At 35.6% G+C, this 22,210-nt stretch overlaps 1 protein-coding gene across 3 annotated transcripts; it reads right to left on the minus strand.

The window, feature by feature from the left end:
* Window positions 1-2,037: 2,037 nt before the first annotated feature.
* On the minus strand, window positions 2,038-21,163 carry LOC121425546. 3 transcript variants are annotated; one of them, XM_041621623.1, is made up of 17 exons: window positions 20,607-21,163; window positions 17,675-17,815; window positions 16,808-16,991; window positions 16,191-16,358; window positions 15,110-15,294; window positions 14,462-14,703; window positions 13,667-13,943; window positions 12,830-13,147; window positions 12,094-12,282; window positions 11,376-11,545; window positions 10,382-10,473; window positions 9,774-9,865; window positions 9,496-9,564; window positions 7,948-9,142; window positions 7,331-7,548; window positions 6,652-6,752; window positions 2,038-5,875 (listed from the first exon to the last, which is right to left on the minus strand). In XM_041621623.1, the coding sequence occupies exons 1-17, from the start codon at window positions 20,971-20,973 to the stop codon at window positions 5,738-5,740; spliced, it is 4,146 nt and encodes a 1,381-aa protein (XP_041477557.1). In that variant the 5' UTR covers window positions 20,974-21,163; the 3' UTR covers window positions 2,038-5,737. The 3 variants fall into 3 exon arrangements, with proteins under 3 accessions (XP_041477557.1, XP_041477559.1, XP_041477558.1); XM_041621625.1 differs by lacking the exon at window positions 20,607-21,163 and adding an exon at window positions 18,182-18,284; XM_041621624.1 differs by lacking the exon at window positions 20,607-21,163 and adding an exon at window positions 17,990-18,012.
* Window positions 21,164-22,210: the final 1,047 nt, after the last annotated feature.

Here is a 22,210-nt window from a genome sequence, read left to right on the forward strand (position 1 = left end):
ACAATGACAATCCAGTTTTTTAGACGCAATTGAGCATGCGATCAAAATAAATACGAATGTTTCGAATCGAGCCCTAAATTCATCTAAATTATTACGATTTAACAAGATTTTATGGTCATACTAAGAATATTGACGATGTCAGCAAAGTATGTTATGTTCATATGGAAGCATTAATACTGGCCGGATTTTTCTATTGTTATTCCATCTCTGGACGGACGTCTCCTCCATCCAAGCTCCGAGAAAATAAGCACAATGCGCATGCGTGTTCGATGACGTATGACATATTTTCCCATTCATGAAATCAGAGCCCAAAGTTGGGCACAAACTAGCTTCAAATTGATGGGGAAAAAAAATCAAACGCAATTTTCTCTGTTTTGTCATGTAAAATGTTATTACATGGTGATATTACGAACTTGAACAGAGTTTTTGCATGTAGACAATGTTCGAGAATCAATCCTGATGTGATGATTATTTTTTTAGACAAGTGCACTAGCTCGAAGTCAAGTCGATCGTCATGAGATGTCCGCCATTGAAAATTGAAACGAAATACAAACGTTTCACATCAAGCTCTAAATTCATATTAATGATTATCATATGCAAATTATTGTTAAATATTACGATTAAATAATGTTCTATGGTCATGATATTAATATTGTTCATGAAAGCAAGATTTATTTTACGTTGATCGCGTCAATTTCCGGCCATTTTCTGGTTTGATTAAAGAAGAGTACTGCGCATGCACGATCGATGGCCATGACTTCCATTCATGAATTCATCGTGCATAAATTATCTCGGCACGAGCAGACGAGTAAGACTCGAACTATGATTGAAATAAACTTCAAATTAATGGTGAATAGCATCATAATTACTCAATCGGTTTCATTTTGGGGGCAATAGAAATCAAGTAAGTAGGAGTAAAGTTGGGCATTACTGATATTTTGATGATTGTGTAAACCAAACGAATCGGCCGGCCGACGTATTTTTTTTTTTTTCGATGCATCGATTTTGCAAAATCTGCACCGGTGTTCGATGACATCGATCGAACACCGATTTTAAAATCGATTCGACTCAGGCTTAATAAGGAGAGATCTTAATATGCAGTAAAATTCATTAAATGAAAAGAATGTTGATGTCTAACCCTTGTTTTGTCATTGTGTCATAATACATTAATTACAAGTGAGTGTGCAGAACACAACCTCTTAAGAAGAATAATTACAAGTCAAGGTAGATTTTTTAGATCAGATCGTGCATAGCATTTTTTTTCTGTAGTCAAATTTTTCCTTAGTCACACATATTACTGTGATCCCAAGAGATTTGACTTTGGCCAACCTGCCCAGGGGCGTTTCGTAAAAATAAGTTAAGAGTGACTTTAAGAACGACTGGTGATCCTTTCCTGCGGTAAATGATATTCACCATTAAATGTTCATTGGTGATTATTTAGCGCGTAAAAAAAGGTTCATCAGTTATCAAAGTCTCTCTTTACTTGGGAACAACTTTATGAAACACCCACCTTAAGATATATTACAATATTAAAGGTCCTGTCTTGAAAAGATGTTAAGAATTCCATTTTATATGATCACTCACAAGTATAAATGAACTAGTTGAGGTCATTGTCTAAGCTCATTCTGACATCATTTTGGTTTGATAGAATGTGAAAATGTGAGAAATGCCTTGGTTTGATAAGTATTTGTAAAATATAATTGTCAAAATCAAAAATTTTGATTTTGTATTGTGTTAAGAGTTCAAAAAAAAAATAGATTTTTTTTTAAATGGCCATGACTTGAAATAATCTCCCACAGAAATTGATTTATCAATTGATGAAAATCTATCATCATATTCACCAATTTCGAAATGGTTTTTATATTTGATTTTGCATATTTACATGTACTCAATCCTATTAATTTCATGTAACTCTCAAGAACAGACACACTACTCCAACTAACCAGAACTATCCATATTTACAAAATTTGTGAGCCTTAAATGCGATGTTAAACACTACACATTCACACTTTTACAGAAAAGATAAATGAACGAATATTCCTGAAAGCCTCAAAAGCACATAGCTGTTTATTCTTTCAGCATATTACACGGTGATGAATAGTTGATAGAATGAATCAAATCTCAAATGCACAGATTTATAAAGTAACCCTAAATGACAAATGAAATGAATCTACTACATGAGAGAATAAAATTATTCAGACTTCAATTCACACTTATGAAAATTCAAGCAATCTACATCACACTTCTTTTGAATTCATTTCAGAAACAAGGAATATAATCTGAAATTGGCCTATTCCTGCATTTTTAATAGACTAATTCACTTCACCAAAAAAGGATAAGTTCATTTCATATATAGCACACAAAACTACTTTCATCAAGATGAAAATGGAATACAAGTTTAAAAACAATAAATACTGATGATTTATGTTTGAAAATGCTTTAAAAATGCAGCCTTTTGTCAAGGGTTTAAACACGATATAAAATGCACTAAGAAAGGTGTAAAAGTTCTTAATGCTGAATACAAAACAAGGTGATTCCATTGCAAAGAAGAGGCAGGTCTCTAAACTGGACGGAAGAATTTGAAGATACCTGTAGCCTTTTTAAAACAAATCAAATCTGATTAAATTACATTAAATAAAATGTTTATTCTATTTAAATTACCATTATCCATTAAATATTCATGCCAATCAAAAGAACTGTATGTTTTGGATGAAGTATGACAGAATTTCTGTTCTCAAGTTGCATAGGATAACTCTGAAAGACTCTTTTATCAAGGATGTATGTTCTAACAATATTTTTCTATTCTAAAGTAACAATGTTTCTATTGTATTCATCCCATCAGCATCGCGATGAAAAATGTACTAACATTGGTACAATTCCAATTTATGATTGGTACAATATCGATTCATAAATTTTCTTGGTCCTTTTTATGTCAACAAACACATCAAGTAATACAGAAGCAAACTGAATAAATGTGGTATTTGACTGATTATTACAAATTTAAACAGCAGCCTAAATATGTTTATAAAAATGAAAAAATAAAAGATTAAAATAACTTGGAAACACAGAACTAGTACTATTCACAACTTTAACTATACAAGATGTTCTACGGCAAGGTTAGACAGGTTTACACAAATTTCACTACTGACATGATTTTTATACATTTTACTTTCTCAAAATTTGCCAAATACGATTAATTTTTAACTTACATTTAGACAAGCAGCTGAAGAGCAATGCTAATTATATAGTGCTGAAAAATAAACAGCAGAAAAACATTGTCAATATAAAAATGAACTGATTGGTCAATTCCGTAGAGTATGTTTGACCCCTACATGTGATAGGTTTGAACCCCTACATGTAAGACCTGCCTGAAATGGTCAATCTGATTTTCCCGGAAAAAATGGAAAGGGAAATCAGATGTAAAACAAGATTAATTTGGGGAATTAATTACCGCAAATGTATTTCAGAATTCTGAGGAAAAGGTTTTTTGAGAAAATTTTGATTTCTTAATTTACTTTGAATCTTTCAGCATAGAATTATTCACAATGGGACAGCTTTTTCAAAAATTGTATAACTCTATATTTTTTTATTCAAAATTTCGCTTCATAACCATTTGAAGACTAAATATTTTTGTTTACTTTGGAAAGAATTAAACGTAGCTAACAGATACAATACAAATTTCATTGGAAAAAAATCTAATCCAACATAGCATACTGTCATAGCAGTTTTGCTTCTGCTCTAAGACATGACTATATTATCTATTAATATCTAAAGCATTTTCTATTTGGATTCATAATATTGCCTTCATTCCTGCTTATAATATAACCACTATCTTGCATTCAATTTACACAATTAACATATGTAAAATATTTGCACATGATCATCATAATCAAACATCATCCTTATTCACAAATACATGTATGTAGTATATTTTACACATGATTATTTACACACAGAGTAAAATAAAGGATACTGAGAGTAAGAGTATGTATTTAAAACAAAGCCTCTAACATTCAGCAAAACTATAAATCTTATTACCAAACACACACAAACATTCTATTATCACACAGTTGCCCTGCTATTCATATCATAAGAAATACAAACAGTTATATTTTATATAAAATCTGCTGAAAGAGCCGAAGAAGACGGATTGTTGATATTTCAAATACGAAATCACACTTTTGGCATAGAATAAAAAGATCTACCATATTCTGGTTGAAGGATAGAATAACGCCTTTAGATACTGATATAATAGTTCAAGGTGATAAACATGGAAAACATTTCTACTATTTGTACAGCCTTTCAAGTTTCTTTCCTTATTTATATATAACATAATTTCTGAATCAGTTTAGTACTTTACACAAGGTGATGTAAAAAATCAGCCTTTCAGAGATATGACACCATCGCCTCCCTAAAGGCTTGGTCCCACTGCACTGCAGGGAGGATAGCCATCCATTGCAAAACGTTATGTATCCATTGTGTACTCTTTGCATACCTGTTTCATACGCTCTATATCCATCGAGCACACGTCCACTTGTGATTTCTTTTTTTGCCCATTTTGTCCAATGTCTGGAGAAGATGAAAATGGATGGAGCAACCCAAAAATTTTGCTTGTCCACTGTATCCTTTATGGATACGTTTTGTGTACGTTGGCAAATGGGATCAGGCCTTTAGTTGCATTATCGCCCAGGATGTGCATGTTACTTTTGTCGTCAAGGTTTCGTTTTCTCTCTGCTCTCTTAAAATGTACACCATCACCAACACCTCACTTATATACACGAGTGTATAAACTGTCAAGAAAATCCACTGCAATAGTTTATTTAGCCTTCAATCAATTGTTCTTTTCCTTGCTCTTTGCAATGCTAAACCTTACAATATTGAATGCAGCAACTGCTCCTGTAATTACAAGGATTTAATGAAAAATAGCCAGGGAATGGTCACTGTAAAAGCAGAAAACTTCTCGATTTATAGCGCAATAGACAATTTGGTATAGTGAGGTATTCAGCATCCAACCCTTTTATTTCAAAAGCTAAGTAAAGAAGAGCTAGATGTGATTTCAGTGGAATTTGGCAGATTAAAGAGCAAAGGGGAAATAAGCAACAGTTAAAACCTACAGTGCCCCAATCGCGGCAATTTACAAACCATTTTTCTTTCACTATTATTCTTGGTCAAATGAGTATGGTGACAATCGCACAAATTTCATCATATGTATTTCATATGTATACTCTATCACCCTTCTTTCTTAAATTTTCCTCAAACCAAAGAAAAAGATATGAGTAGCAAACAATCTTGATCTGCCATATTTGCAGGCTTCACCATTCATAAGACAATACACTGACCAGGATAATTGACATTAGCATGTAAATAAGCAATTGCTTTTTCTGTCATCAACTCACTCGATGACAAAGAAGATTCCATAATTTCATGAGTAAAGATTTCTGTGATCACTATCAAAACAATTTCTGAAAGGTTTTTAATCTGACTTTTAAAACGGCATCATGGAATAAATATAAATATGATTATAAGATAATGCAAGTACTGTAGTTACAATAGGAAGGTTTGACAGTTAAAACATGATTGAAAATGAAGAAACATTACATATTCTACGATTCATGCCCATGATTGTCTTGACTTAGCATCCATGTCGTTCTTGAAGTTGTTAAGTAGCAAGGAATGTTGCTGATTGAAATTACGCCAGAGTAGCCATTAACTGCAGAACTTGGACTGCCAAAGCATGTTATAGAGCGTCCATGAACTCGACCTGCATTGTTTTCTTACTCTTATCATTGTAAGCTGAGCGGATGATCTCCATGGCCTGCTGATGACTAACATCCAGTAAGGATATCCCATCAACACCAACCAAGACGCATCCAGACTGCAAAACAAAAGAGAACGTACAATATAAGCATGTGTGTAGATATGTGCCTGTGTTCTATAAAGAGGTTTCAATTGTACTATGGTACGTGATGTATTTTTTACTGTTATTCTGGGATAGCCCTCGATAAGTCTCTTTGGCTTTTTGGCAATTCCTCCGTATTCAGATTACATATTATGTTCTGCTTCTTTGGTTGTTTTTTGTATTTTTTGTAGCTTTTGGTACTGGTATTTTGTCTTCTTTAATTATTTCTTGTTTGTATTTTTTATCATGTTTTTATATTGTATAATTTGAATTTGAATATGGAAAATGGTACAAAAGTAAACGATGGACTATGCAGATTTCATGTACATAATTTTATTCATTTCATCACATACACTAAGACGGGTCCAATTATAAATGCAATCTTTTTGGTAAGTGCAAGAAAATCACAGCTTGAATGAAGTGCGATGTAACAAGAAATCTGCATAATCCATACTTTGTAACATGGTACCATTGAAACCTCTTCTCAGAATAAAGGCCTAGGGGTGTCCTATTCATGTAACAGTTGCAGAAATGTGTCAGATCATGGTTGTTTAACAAAGGCAATAGAACTGCATTCATTGTAATTTATATGTACTTGCTTCAAAACAACAGAGCTGTTTCATAATGATATAGGTAAATTCCACATGACTGGAACATGTTCTTTGGTACTACTAAAATTGGACTATCTGGCCATATATGGGAAGCAAAACATATATATAAAAGTAGTTTTTAATGAAATCCTTCTAACTTACCGTAAGATTACCATCATCTGCAACAGCACCTCCTGGGTATATCCTATCTACCTTTACATAGGGCTGGTTCTTATAGTCCTTTCCTCCTGTTAGACTGAGTCCTACAAAACAATTCAAACAATTATACTTAATTTTATTCTGTTTTAAACTGCACATAGAGTTGACTCAGTGTAAGTAAAATCTCTTGGAACCAGAAAAATTTGTTTGACTTGCAAAATTTAACTTTGAAGGGGAAAATAACATGTTTTGCTTATGGTAATATTTACTTCAACTTGGATGATTGTATTACTTATTGAAGATTAACTAATGAGGATTCAACTGTAAGTTTTGGTTTATAATGCATAAATTCTGAGGGGGGAGGCAGATTGAGAGATTTTTAAATAGCAGTTTTGTGCTGACACTACATGTAATAATTTTAAACACTATCTCTTAACTCCATAAAATGAATGTGTCATGAATGATTCATTAAAAATGAGACCAATTTGTAAATTTCCATTAACCTCAACAAAAAGTAAAAAAAGCAGTTTTGCTGAATAGCTATATCACATCCAACAAGACACGGCCAAAATGTATTTGTGTCAACCAAAGTCTCAAAAAAGCACTCAAATTCCTTCAAAACATAGAGAGTAAGAGTACACAATAAATTTTTAAAAAAGTGCATGATGAAAAAATGGTTTACCCAGTGATGACTGTGACTTTGAGAGCTCAAATTCAAAGATCTCTCTCCCTGGGAAGCCGTCAATCCTTCTAGCAGCAGGTTTGATAGGTGACTTTCCTCGCCTGCTCCTAATGATTTCCTTGAGTGGAGAAGGTTCATCATCATCGTCATCATCAAGATAAAGCTGTGGGTTCCTGATGGGGACGGTAGGACGCTCATTGCGATTGAAACTGTTCTTGCTGTGGGTAGGAAATACATACGCAATCACAAAATGAAGAGATTTTTTAATCTGGTATTCTTTCCTGCATGAACAACAGTCAAGTAGATCTACATGTCATGTCAGATTTGTGGCATGAAAATAACATTTTTTTTGCATAAAGTTGCAAGAGTTCTTTGGCTGAAGACAAGTACTTTCCATTGTAGAACATGCTGTATACAGTAGTTTAATTCGGTGAGGATAATACCTCAAATTAAGTCAGAGTGCAGACAAAATCAAGGACAACTGTGAGATAATTTCAACATGCAAATAGGCAATTTGTTTTTATTAGCACTTGATTTACTCTTATTAAGGATGTTAAACCTTAATCATGATTCGCATATTTTCAAATTCGGTCAATGATGCTATCCAATTTACTTACAGTATTCCTTTCCTTGGGGGTTTTGGTGAGCCATTGAATTCACTGAAGCTAACTCTTTTAGCGCTGCTCTCAGACTCCGAAGCACTATCCACAGAGTCCCTCACATCCAGGAAGTTAGCAGGAGTCCTAGCTGCTGCTCCTTTCATGACCTGAGCGTAGACAGGATCATCGGAGCTACTACCGCTGGAACGATTGGAGCTGGTCCCATCACGGTTGGGGGTAGAGATCATGTCTCGCCCGACCTGCAGAAGAGCATCGAGGTTCTGACTGGCTTCGGATGGAGATGAAGGAGGAGTGGGTTCGATGATTCTGGGAGTGGGTGGAGAAGCAGGGATGGGGCTCAGCTTGTGTGGCTTGGAATTGGGTTTTGGTGGACTTGCTGAATCCCGATCATCCCAGTTATCATCTGCATCGCTGCCCATGATGCGGTACATCCCGTTCTTCTTACCAATGCTGTAGTCAGAATCTGAGCTATCATGACCACTCTCATTTGCATCGGTGGTGTCATGAGCATCATCAGTCAGTGGGTTAATCTTGATTGCTGCATACGGAGGGTCGAACTCACCCCTACTCGTCGCTCCAGAACCTTGACTCGCCTGCCTCCGACCAGCAAGTTCATTGTTCTGAATCTTTGGCGATTCAGAGAAGTCATCACCCAGCCTGCTCACAGGTATCGTTTCATAGGGGTCCCATCCTGACCCATGAACATTTCTCCCTCTCCCAAACCGATCTTCAAAGACATTATCCTTGACACCATCTCCTTGGTCCTGTCCACCTTGCCCCTCCTCACTGCGTGGTGAGACATCATCACCAGTGGAGTTTGTCCTGATGATCTGCGGAGCTGCATTGATGAGGACTCTCTTAGCTGTCTTCTTGGAAAGGCTACCATCAGAGATGCTGCTTGCAGGACTGCCCCTTCCAGAACCACCCACTGCCACACCCTTGAAGGTGGAGAAAGAAGGCGGGGCTTGGTCCCTCCTCTCTCCAAAGGAATATGTATCAAAGCTCCCGTGGCGGCTCTGGTTAGCAGGGTAGCCAATCTGTCCGTAGGGTGATGGGTCAATGTCTGCAGATCTCCCAGTAGCCGTTAGTGTTGCCTGTCGTACCTCCTCCTGTCTCTGCTTTCGCAGTCTTTCCAATTCATTCTGATGCCTCTTCTGCTTTTCTGTATCGCTTTCATTGTTATTAGAGGTACCTGTAAAACCACAGAACATTCGTATTAATTTCAACATATATGATGAATACTCTCTGTACCCTAATGCTATTGATACCAAATCGCTAGTCAACTTAGTCAGTATTACACTTAACTTTCCTTTGTGTTTTTTCTTTAACCATTAAGTCTTCTTTCCCATTGTCTAATTTAATGTGAAAACAAACATCCTTACATTTGAAATAAAATCAGGTCATTCAACAAATGCTAATTTGAAATTTTACAAAACGTTACAGGCTTATTACATGAAGAAAGAAATGATGGAATCAAGACATTTGTGTAATTTCTCTTCATTTAAAATAAGACCAAAGTAGTCCATTTCAAGTTATTTTCCTTACCTGGTTGGTTTAAATCAAGCTGATTTGAGGGAAGCTTCCTGTCAAATGATAGTCTTGGTGAAACAGACCCTAAATAAAGAAAAATAAATGCAAACAAAAATCAAAGAAGGCACTTTCAAGCAAAGTAAAACACCATTTTGCTTAAAATTCCAATAAAATAATTAATCTTGAATTTTTTTGGGGGGGTAATTTTCATAAGTATAGTCATTATGTAAATGTAGATTAGCATTAACTGCCTTTACTGATGATCATAGAATCAAAACTGGTGGTAAACCTACCTGATTTGGCATTGAGATAATTCCTTGCTTCAAGCTCTCTTCTTGATACCATAGAGTCAAAGACAGCCAGGTCTAAGGGAGCTATCACTCCTCTGAGGGGAGAAAAAAAGACTTGTTATGATTATCAATAAAGTCAAAGACGGCCAGGAATACGGATGACATCACTCCAATAAGAAACAAAACTAATTCCAAGTGATTATTGGTGTAGTAACAAAATATGCCATCACAACTTATATTGGAAAAATTAATATTGAGTATAAGGTTTGAAATCTTGCTCTTTTAATAGCTGAAATTGTTGAGGATGTTTAAGAAAGTGGCTTTATTAATGCATGAATCATACAGGCCATCTTCATAACAGGTGGTAAAGAACAATTCGAACATAAATAACATCTTCAATTGCGCTTACCTGAAAATATCTTGCATGCATCTGCAGTCATGAATGCACACTTGCAAAAAAGGAACTTCATGGATTCAACAAGATATGTTTGAGAGCATGTTTATATCAGCCAGATCTTCATAAAGTTCATTCTGCCCCCTACCCCCTTCCACCATGGGTAGATACTGTAGAGAGGATTCACTGTAATTAACACACTAGATGACATACTGACCTGACTTCTCGTAATAGAACCGCCTTCTCAGGTTTGTCCAAGATCGCCAGGAGTGGAGTCACAAGAGCATCAACATCCCCCTCTGTATGATACTGCAAAATATGATTTTAAAAATGATAATTAAAGAGAAGTTCGTTCTGGTCAATCTAATTTCGATAGAAAATGGTTAGAAGCAATCTGTGTTAGTCATATTCCAGGATGGTTATTTAGAGCAAATTTCAATCTCCATTTTTTGACCATTTTTTTTTTCTGCTGTTACCGGTTTCAGGGTTTATCTTCACGGTTTCAAACTAAAAACAAAAACACATTCACAAATGAGCCCCTCAGTAGAATGATTCAACATGAAGATACTTTTGCTTTCTTTGTTCAAGGCACCTTGTCAATAATCAGAGCTGTGTCTTTCTCACAGGCAAGTGGCAACCTGCAAGTGACTTTTCATTAAAAATGCTCACATTCCATCAAGACAAAACAACATGAAATGCAAAAACACTGCTAAAGTATGCTAAAAGACTCGGTACAGAGTTTTAACAAGGTGCTTGTGTTGGCAGGATATACTCTGGGAGAAAAATAATTCAATAACATCTTGGTGCCATAGAAGCTTGGAGTATGCTTTAGGATTTTTGCAACCAAAGACTTTATATACTTCCCCCTCTTTATCTGTATGTCATGTACGAACAGTCGAGCACCAACAAAAATTGTAATGAGTTCAAATACAGTACTGGTGGATGTTTCATAAAGCTGTTCATAAAGTTGCACATGACATTACGCACGACTGGAACATGTTCTTTGGCGTTCAGTCAGCTACAAATTGATGTATCATGTAGCCACAAGCAAGGATCACCATTTTTGCCTTCAGTCATTTTCAACTTGTAAAAGTTCTGCTGATCTAAGTAAGAGTAGTAAAATCACATTACAAATTGACAAGAAAGCCTTCTTCATCAAGTTCTGGATAAGAAAGGCATCTAGCATCAAGCAAAAGCAATTTCAATCTCACCCTTTTGATGTGTCTATGGACAGCAGCAGCCTCATCTTGATTGAGTGTTTTCTTGATAGCTTCTGAGAGTATAGGCATCTGACTGGCCTGAGATGCATGGACATGCATGATCTGTGTTCCTGCTCCAGCGATGAAAGCTCCCTTCTGCCTGCCAAGACTGCCATGGGAGCCTACAACAAGCACATGGAAACACATTGAATCAACACAGGTAGACTCTTGAATGTCTCGAGTGCTTTTGAAACAGTTACTTATATTATTGTCAGGTTCACAATCTCTTTAAATTGTAAAGATGGTGGATTCTCAACAAAGCACAATAAAAATACTACTACCTTCATTGTCCCCAAGTTTTTTTTTTTTGAGATTCAAGGTTTCAAGAGCCCAATTACAATGTGCTTATTTATAACCATTGTAAGAACAGGATTTTTTAAGGTATATAAAAACCTTAGTGACCTTTGACTTGCTTTGGTTTGCCACTTCTTAATGCCAAACAGTTGTGTAATGTACCCAGTTTGAGTTAAAGTCCCAAGTTTTCTGTGAAAAACCAAAAGCACTAAAATTCACATAAGCTGGCAAAAAAATAGAATTTCTTTCTTCTTTTCAAGGCAAAATCAATAAGTTATGTAAACATTGTTCCATACAGATGTGAGGTTGGATGGGTGGTTGGATGAATAGATAGATGGATGTATGATTGAATGATACAAATGTGCTGAATTCTTACTGTTGCTGAGTGATTCCCCTAAACTATCTTTCCTAGATGCCCAACTAGTGGCTGACCCAGGACGGTCAGCAGGGGGCGGCCTTTCTTGTTCTTCCTCTGGAGGTAAGGAGATGTTGTGACGCTTCTTTACAATACCCTCCGGTCTGGTCTTGCGGAAACTTGCGATGATACCGGTCATCTTATTTTTCCCTACAGAGATACAGAGCATTCAATGAACAAGATAAGAATCTTTCCTAAATTTCTGTTATGTAAGCGCTCATGCATTATAGAGAATAAGGCTCCTGAATATGCATGGGACCTACATCTAAAGATTTAATGAAATTCATTCCCATTGGGACATTGTTGATAATGCCTAAAAAATATTTTCATGATTTGAACAATTTGTTCCTAAAGGGACATCAAAAACGCACATTAAGATAATAACCGAAAGTATGTAGGAACGAACAATAGTCAGCAAAGTACACAAAGTTATGATTATGCAATTGATATCATCTGTTCTTCAAAGGTAGTAAAATAAACAATGAAAAATCCTACTTAAAAAAAACATGATTTAATTCTGATACAAACTTTTACATGCATTTAAACTTTGAATGCTAAAACAAGAGGCAAAGGTTCTAAGCAGAAACTCTTATGCTGATGCAAGTTCATAAGTTCTTAGAATTATATTCTCATTCAAAACTTTTGTTCACTTACTAGGTACCCTCTCAAAAACAACCCTTCAGCTGATCAAGCTCACCTTTTCTATGTCTCTTGCCCTCCTTCTCCATCACCCCTCCTCCAGGATCCTCATCATGGGCTCCTGCCTCCTGCCCAATGGGATCCACCCTGGCTAGATCCTCATCAAATGACTCTGCCAGGATCTCCTCCTCAATATCCTTCTTGGGAGATGGAGGGGAGATCTCCCTCTCAGGGCTCCGGTCGTATTCACGTTGCTCCTTCTCGTGACCTTTGACCTTGGGCTTGAGGCCAAACAGGGCACGGAATGTCTTGTTTCGTTTGACCTTGGCCGGTTTGTGCTTGGGACTTTGCTGTTCCATCACCGGAAGTCTCCTCTCTGGTACAGAAGAAACATGGTGCAAATGGAGTGAAATTATTTAGGGATATTTGGAATACAGATAAAGAAACAATGAGGATAGTAAAAGATCTTTCACTTCAGTTTATTACACATTAAAGGACAACATATCTGCATATTTAATATTGGAAATGAGGATCAATTACTGAAGCAGTATTGTGTTAATGTGACCTCTAAAGCTAGACCTCAAGATCTCTCCCAACTAATCAGATAATGGTCACTCCTACATTAATAAATATGAAGTTGACTGGTAAAATTCATTACAACAAAAACAGTATAGACAAATGACCAGTAAAATTGGTGGACGGAGGCATAAGACCTACTTGAAAGTATTAACGAAAAACAATGAAGGTTTGAACCACACTAAAAAATATGAAGCCACACAGCTAGGCCCATTCTTGCAAAGGGATTTAATTTTCAAATCACACTTAGAGATTGTTATTGATCTAACTTATGGCAATGGTTTGTAAGACAAGGTCCAGATAACCATTGAATTCTTACCTCCAGGATGTTTGACACTAAGAGATCTCCCAAGGCCACGCCTCTTCTCCTTACCCCCGCTGTCCCCACCCCTGCCTGATACCACCTGCTGGGGGTGATGGGGTGGCGATGGTCTGAGATGTTGCTGTGGAGGTGCTGGGGGTTGTGTTGTAGGGTGTGTCGCGGGTTGTGACTGGGGGTATGGCTGTGTCCGCTGGGTAGATTGCTGAGATTGGACAGACGAGGGTCGGCTGGGGAGATGATCTGTGATAGTTGTGTTGCTGAGATGAGGGCCTCCCTGAGAATATATTGATAGAAAACAGGAAATCAGTTTAATAACATCAATAAAACATTATCCTATATTTATACATTGCTTTTTACAACAAAAGTGATCAAGACCGTGAACTAGCATAGAAAGAAAGGCACATTATTTGTGAAAGAAAAAATAATATTGATTTACAGAAAGAAAATTTATCACAAACTTTTCAATGAAGAGGTAATTGAAAAGGTGTTTTGGAAAGATGGGATAAGATAATACTAAATGAAGTTTGAAACAGAATAATATTGGATAAATTGATATCATAAATATATACACAGATGAAATACACAAGGGAACAAATTTTTGTGATTATTAAAGAAATCTATTAGATAATCTGAAATTATTCATTACACGATGGACACTAAGAAGCCCCCCAAAAAATTGTAAAAATTGAAATTGAATTTATTAATGACTTACATTGTGTGATACATGTAATTAACACAAAATTTTGACCAATTTTATGAGAACTTAGAAAGTAATTTGACAAGTAAACAAACCTGGACATTTTGTCTTGCTGACATGATTACTGGAACATTTTCACCTGGAGATTGCTTGGTTTTCATGTCCCTTGCATCAAGACGTTGCACACCCCCGTGAGGTGGTGCTCTGGTCAGCCAGTCCTTGTTCTGCTTAGGGATGGGTGGGACTGGTCCATTAGGAAATGGGGGTGATTTCTGCTGCTGTTGATTGGAGATGCCAGAAATCATGGAAGGAGTGGTACTTTGCGACCTGCTTGCTTCTGTTACAAAGAGAGTGGAAAAATCATAAAAAATCCCTTAAAAAAAGTTTAGTTCAAATATTGTGTCCCAGTTTGAAATGCTAACTTTTTCATTGAAAAAAATATGAACACTATATTTTGACATTTAAATGTAACATTCATTGATCTATATTCTTTGTATTTATTCTATTTCTTCCTTTTAACAAAAAAAAACATAATCCAATAATACAAAGCTTTGTTATTGATTACTAATTTCACACAGCTATTCAGATTGTTTGATCTTGTGTATACTGAACAATAAGCACATGCATTGGTCCATCCCTGGTGTTTGTAAACAATCATGTCTGATTGCAATTGATAGATGCACATAAAAATGTGACCATGCACACACACGTAGTAGACTCGTAGAGTATATATCTTGACTTACTGTTTTGGCTTTGATTGAGGTTGTCTGATGCCATGCTACGAATGATCAAGACAAGTCTCTTCTGTCCCCTGATGAGATCAACAGCCGCAGCATGAGGGATGTTCTCACAGCTAGTCCCATTGACTGAAAGGATCTGATCCCCTACCTGTATCTTGTGATACTCGGCCATACCACCCCTATCAGTCCTGGTGGGGAGAGTATGGAATGACATGAATATGGAACTTGTCATAAGGCAATAATATATTGCAGAAAGGGAGTGTTAGAAGACAATGCAAAAAATTCCCATATGTGTGCTTCTGATCAGTTGAAAATCAAGTGGCCTTTAATTATTTTAGTTACTGGGTATGTTTTATTGCAACATTTTTTCCAAGAAAGGTACATGGTGTACGGTGAAACCAACCACACTATTTTTCTTCTATACTGTTCTTACATCATACTAACCTACCATCCGCTAGGAGAAATCGTAAAAAATAACTGCAATTTATTGAATGTGATAAAACAAAAAAAATAAAAATAAAACACCTGCTTGCCCATGAATGAATGATTGGTCTCAATTCACTTGTTCATATGAAAAGTTACAGTGCTCTTGCATTAAGATGTCTTGAGCAGTTCATGTACAAAAAGGTTGATTATTCTATTTCAAATTACCCAATAGCCACATGTGCATGGAAATGCTCCACAGATCACATATACAATTCTGCTCAAAAGTAAGTGAGCCCCACCACCAAATGCCCCCCTCCTCCATACTGAATGATGAATGCAGACAACAACACTACAATGACCAGCATGCCTAGAGAAACAAACTTCATTGGATGTAACATTGTATCACCTGACCTGATATAAAAAGAACATGGGAGAACTTGATCACTTAAAATATGTTCATTTTCTGGTGGGGCTGGTTCACTCACGTTTCAGCATCACTGTATTTGATGTGTTTTCCTTTTTACTTCTTTTTTTCATATCTCACATGATTTTAATAAAAAAATTTAAAAACAAGCTCTGATCGCTTCAAATCATTTGATACTTGATTATAGAGGCAAGATTTGTTATCTTTTAAAAGAAAACATAATGGAAAACTTACTTGGATACAAATATTCCCAGGCCATACTCGCTTCCTCCTCGTATGTTGAAACCAATAAACCTGTGTTTCTCATCAAGCTGAATCACTACTTTCCTTTCTCGGTTTATACCAGCAGTGGATGCGTTCAGACCTGATGGCGGGCCCCTTGCACGAGAATAGGTATCAAACCTACACACAGTCACATAAGAAAAATGTAATAATGACACAATACAAACAAAAGACAACAAAAAATCAGAAAATCATACTTTTTATGGGTATTTAGGAACTAAATACAATCTTATTAAATTGGTTGGCATCTATGCACAGTGCATTGGAGATTCATTCACGTCTGATAAATGACAGTCATTGGTGTATTGGTTCTGACTCGTGTCTGTCAATCAACTGTTGGTAGGTTCAACTAGAATGTTTTGTGAAAATAAATGAATTTTCAAAAAAGTATTATCTGTCTTTATATTTTACATGTGCCACTGACTTTGACGAAATTTGAAGTGCTACACTTGACAAATTTTTATCTCTCTGTTAAAAACAGCTTGCCATTGAGGACTTGGCCTTTGAATTCATAAGTACTATTTATATAAAAAACACAATAACTAATTTAAATTTTGCCATCTACTCACCATTTTGTTTTCTCTTTTGATTGTCTTCTTTGAGAGTGTTGTACTAATGCAGGATTATGCTGAACGGTCATTCGGAGCTTATTGGATCCCTGTAATACACGGATAGCACTGCTGATGGCTATCTCCTCAAAATTAATGTTGTTCACTTCTAAAATCTCATCACCAACTGCCAGTCCATTTTTCTCTGCAGGAATGAAAGTGACAGAAAAATTGATTTGATATTTGTTTCAATGCTATCAAATTGCAAACAATCCAATTCAGATTTCAGGGGGAAAAATATGTTTTAGACTGGAAATGGTTAAGCAATGACAATTATTAAAGGTAATGTATTTTTTAGCAACATTATTTCATGAGAAAGTCTTAAAATCAAGGCTAATCGTCACCCAATAAATTATCATAGATCTAGATCTGGTACAATAACATTAACTTGTCTTTGTGAAATCATGAATGTTAGCTGAAAACTGACAACACTTAAAAATATATGTGAGACAGTGTATTAACATTGCTTGGGAAAATACTAAACATGTGATGGAATTCAAAGTTTATTTTGCCCATTTCTTGGCAATTGCTCATTTTCTTCCAGAGCCATTTTCATTTACACATACAAACACTAATAGGTGGTCATTTTAATGGATTCTGTTCGAACTCATTTTGAGATCATTATCTCAACTGGCAATGGAAAACGTTGTGCAAGTATGTAGAAACAAATTTAAATGGCAAAGCCAAGAAATTGATATATTCTTTGATAATATCTAACATGGGAAATATTTAAAATCAAGTCTTGCTACAAAGTGAAAATGTTATAAAAAATTTAATGACTGGCCTTTTTATACAGGTGATCATAATAGACAGGTTTGTTTTACTCACCAGCATCAGACCCTCTCTCTACCCTGCTTACAGAGACCGGGGTACCCTGCTCTGATCCTCCTTTGATTGTGAAGCCTAAATCCTCATTCTTGTTGGTGATTGTTAAAACTCGGGGACCGGTTGCTACATAATGACTCATATCTGGTCCAAAACAAAATGAGATTGAGGGAAAGAAAGATTATCAACTACACATGTATACATTCAATTCCAATCCATAATTCCTGAACAGTTTCAAAAAGTTTAACGAGTATAGTGATAAGTCAAGTTATCATCATACAGATTTCCCATACTTATTCTTCTGTACTCAATTCCTACCTGACATTTCACCCAGGCCTTGTACATCATGTACAATAATAGTAGCTTATTTTGACTTAACATGAATCTTGCCAACACATTTTATCAGATTATCTGTGACTTGTGGCTCAGTTCACTCATTAATTATGGAAAACAGATATAAAAATGTCCATATGAAGTGCAATCATGAATTATTCATCAATATCTACCTACCTGTTTTCTTGATGAGGTCATTGGGTGTTATTTTAGACACTTAATGCGATACAAATTCCTCAAGAGATAAAACGTCATCATGAATTCAAAGCCCACTTAATATTGTGCACAATCACAAGGATTATTTTAAACCTGGGTGCAATTTTAAATACCCATTTGATGACTGCCTAACTGTAACCTTGCTTTAGACCCTATCAAATCCAAATACAAAAGAAATCAATAAAAGTGACTTCACATGCAGAGCTCACTTCCCCCACCTCAATGGAAGGGGTTGATTGAGGAGCACCCATGCATAAATAGTGGCATAGATACTTCTACATCAATTAGTGAGAAAACAAGTTACAATAGACAAATGCAGGTGCAACAATCTCTGTTGGATATTTTAAGAAATGTTACAAGTGAGCACAGAGATGATTTTGGATGCAAATGTCAGTTTCAAAAGAAGTAGAAAATAAATTTCCTTGCTGAAGATCATACATGTAAAAGATGATATAAAACAGTTATCTTGATAGTATACTGTACGTATGAATACTTCTGATTCTGATATTGATGAAATCCCTAATAATCTACATACAAGTGTTACATGTAATTTTTTAAGAAATATGTTTGTCTATCACTGGAGTTTATATAATTTTTCCTGGTAGCTCAAAATGTATATTATAAAGCATATATAACTAATTATCTATTTTTTTTCTAGACTAAAATATCAAAGATCTATGAGTTTCTTACTTTATACAATAAAATCTGGAAAACAAAAATGTACCCCCAAAAATACTGAAAAATTGGCATGAATTTAGCATCTCCACGTCATCATATTGCCAACATACAATGGGTATTCAGTAGTCATTCAGAAGTCTGTTAAGGGATTTTGCACATGATCTGCATTTGCCATCTTCTTTCTGAACAAAGTGATCCTTACATCAACTCTAACAGGCAATAATAGTTGTAACAAAGACCCTTAAGGGCATTTATAGGGCTACTTCAAAAAACATCCACACCATAGCCCTTGGCGAAGTAGATTCTTGAACACAATGGATGAGACAGACTCTGACGCTTCCTAAAAACCCAAACTGTCAATATTTCATCACCTGTCTGTCTTGTCATTCATATCTACTTGTACAAATCATCTTTGCAATGCTTTAGAAGGTTCAGGACTCCAGGTACATTAGGACCTGTCCCTCAAGGGAAGTCAATGCCATTCTTAAAGCTAGACAACAATGCCAAGATGTCCTCCTTGAAAGACTGATCTTAATGAACCTCATTGAGAATGCCAACACAAACCCTTTCAAACTGTCCTTTAACCAGTTAACAACAGCTATTGTTTGCAAGCGACGCTCTGCAAAGACATATTATTGATTAAGTAGCAATGAGGGTCTGGATGTTATTGCAAAGCAACTGATGATTCAGCATGGATTCAAATTTACATTTACATGTTAAATTCCACACATTTGTATTCTCTGTATTTTGTGTGATCTCAAGTATTATATGCCTTTTATCATTGTAATTGTATGTATTGTCTTTTTATGCAAATGTGAAATAAATTGAATTGAATTGAATGTTATTTTCATTTTCTGAGGCTTGTATTCAATAAGTGTGTTTTTTTTCTGATCTACTGTATCCACAAATGGGGAGTGTAATGGTGAAAAAGAAGAAGTCCTATTGCTATTTTATGTTTTTAATTGAATCCAACCATTAATATGAATGCTTTCTTTGCATTTCAAATCAAGGAGGTACATGTATGTCCTATTATGTTTCTTGCAGATATAAATGTGTAGCTCTGAAATGACAGACCATAATCACCTAAGAAGGTTCTTGAATAAACATCTTTAAAAGGCACAATGAGTTGATTACTTGACCCTCCTTCTTTTCTATTTGTACATATAGTTTTTTTCAAGTCCTCACGACTTATAGTAATACACACGTATTGGAAGTCAATATCTTGTGGTGAGATAATGCATCAGTGACCATGGATAAAGATAATGTTTATAGATGTGAAAATTTCAGAATTCAAGAAGCTTGACCATTTAGGTTCAATGACCCTTTGTTAGTCTGGGTTGGTTGGAGTTGGTGAAAATCAATAGTATTCTTTCTGAAGAAAAGAACAGGATCCGCATAACCCAAGAATTAAAAAAATAAACTGACGTAAATAACTCTTACAGATCAATTGCCAAGTTTTAAGCTTAATATACATGTAAGCTTGCAAACACTCATCACCTCTTCTTATATTTCTAATAAACTGAACAATTCAAGTTTAAAAATTGGCAATAACCACCCTTGTTTCAACTGAATGTTTTGGAAGCAATGATGGAAGATTCATGTATAAGCTTTGTGCTTCATAATTTAAATCATGGCATCATTATCATCATACTGTACTTGCATATTTTTATTACATGAAACCTGTATCCAGTGTCCCTAAAATGCTTACCTAAATCTTCACTCTGCGTATCAAAAGACCTTTCATAAGCCCTCCCATGCCAGCTCGGAGCCCTCTTAAAGACAGGAGCATCCTGCATTAAATGCGTGGCCATCGGGTGAGCCATGCGGTCGTACGGTGCCAAGGTGTCAAATTCTTGCAAGTACGCAGGAGGCACCAGGTTCCTGATCTCCCGGAGTAGGTCCATCTTTGCTGGCGTGTTGAGAATACTGCGTAGATCAGAGATGAACTGCCGAGCATTGTGGTATTTCTGGTACTCCTTCAGCATGTCATGAAGAAGATCGCGCTCCCGTTCAGTCAGGAGAATCCGTGCCTGGTGATGGTAGTTGCGCAGATTGCGCTGCTGTTTGTCCTCCATTTTGAAAATAAAATCTGAGCGCTTTTTTGTCAAATGTTTATTCAATCAAGGGAGAATGCCTTGTTTCCTCATGATAAATGTCATTCAGAAAATATGGCAGATCTGAAATATAGTGATCATCAAAAGTATTTTCCTTTATCTGCGCAGTTCCTACAGTAACTTCCTCATTCTGTGTCCTTTGGCAGTACATGTACATGTACTTCACTGACAATCATTCCATTTCTGAAAAAAAAGGTAAAATATAATATCAATTTCACCATAAAAACCATAATGCTAAACATTTCACATGTGCAAGAGGATTATGACAAAAAATTTTGTACAAATAACTGAGTGAATACACTGTACATAGAAGTTGAGAGGTACTTTCTTTGACTATCAGAAAGCACTTGATTTTTATGAGAGAACAAAAGTTTGTGTCATTCATGTACTTTCTCGGTACCTGAACTTTCTCGATACCTGAACAAAATGAGCAACAACTGTACGAGACGATTGTTTGATGAAATTCATCTTTCAATCTGGGGGGGGGGGGGGCATCACCATGACCAAAAACAAAAAAATAGCTACATGTAAAGCCAAACATAGACCTGAGCACAAGTGACACAACATTTGCTCTGGTCTTAATACTCTTAATACAATTTACATGTACATCTGTATCTCAAGAAGGAATAGGGTTAGAGTTAAGATTGTTAAAGGTCAAGTCCACCTCAGAAAAATGTTGATTTGAATCAATAAAGAAAAATCAGACAAGCACAAAGCTGAAAATTTCATCAAAATCGGATGTAAAATAAGAAAGTTATGACATTTCAAAGTTTTGCTTATTTTTACAAATTTTAGCAAAATAGTTATATGAACGAGCCAGTTACATCCAAATGAGAGAGTCGATGATGTCACTCACTCACTATTTCTTTTGTTTTTTATTGTTTGAATTATACAATATTTCAATTTTTACGAATTTGACGATTAGGACCTCCTTGCCTGATGCATAAAATGTTAAAATAATGGAATTCCACGTGTTCAGGGAGGAATGAAACTTCATTTTACATGACAATGATGAGAAAATAAAAATATTTCATATAATAAAATACATAATAGTGAGTTGATGATGTCATCAACTCTCTCATTTGGATGTAACTGGCTCGTTCATACATGTATAACTATTTTGTTGAAAATAAGCGAAACTTTAAAATGCCATAACTTTCTTATTTTACATCCGATTTTGATGAAATTTTCAGTGTAT

This window comes from Lytechinus variegatus, chromosome 12 (assembly GCF_018143015.1).
Source record: "Lytechinus variegatus isolate NC3 chromosome 12, Lvar_3.0, whole genome shotgun sequence".
Taxonomy (NCBI): Eukaryota; Metazoa; Echinodermata; class Echinoidea; order Temnopleuroida; family Toxopneustidae; genus Lytechinus; species Lytechinus variegatus.

What these genes read in the sequence shown, in the direction of transcription:
- LOC121425546 (XM_041621623.1), bottom strand. Translation starts at nt 20,973, where the DNA reads ATGGAGGACAAACAGCAGCGCAATCTGCGCAACTACCATCACCAGGCA. An exon ending in TTATCTCAATGCCAAATCAG is followed by an intron (nt 9,565 to 9,773) that starts GTAGGTTTACCA and finishes TTCTTTATTTAG; the next exon opens with GGTCTGTTTCACCAAGACTA. An exon ending in GCTTGATTTAAACCAACCAG is followed by an intron (nt 9,143 to 9,495) that starts GTAAGGAAAATA and finishes GTGGTTTTACAG; the next exon opens with GTACCTCTAATAACAATGAA.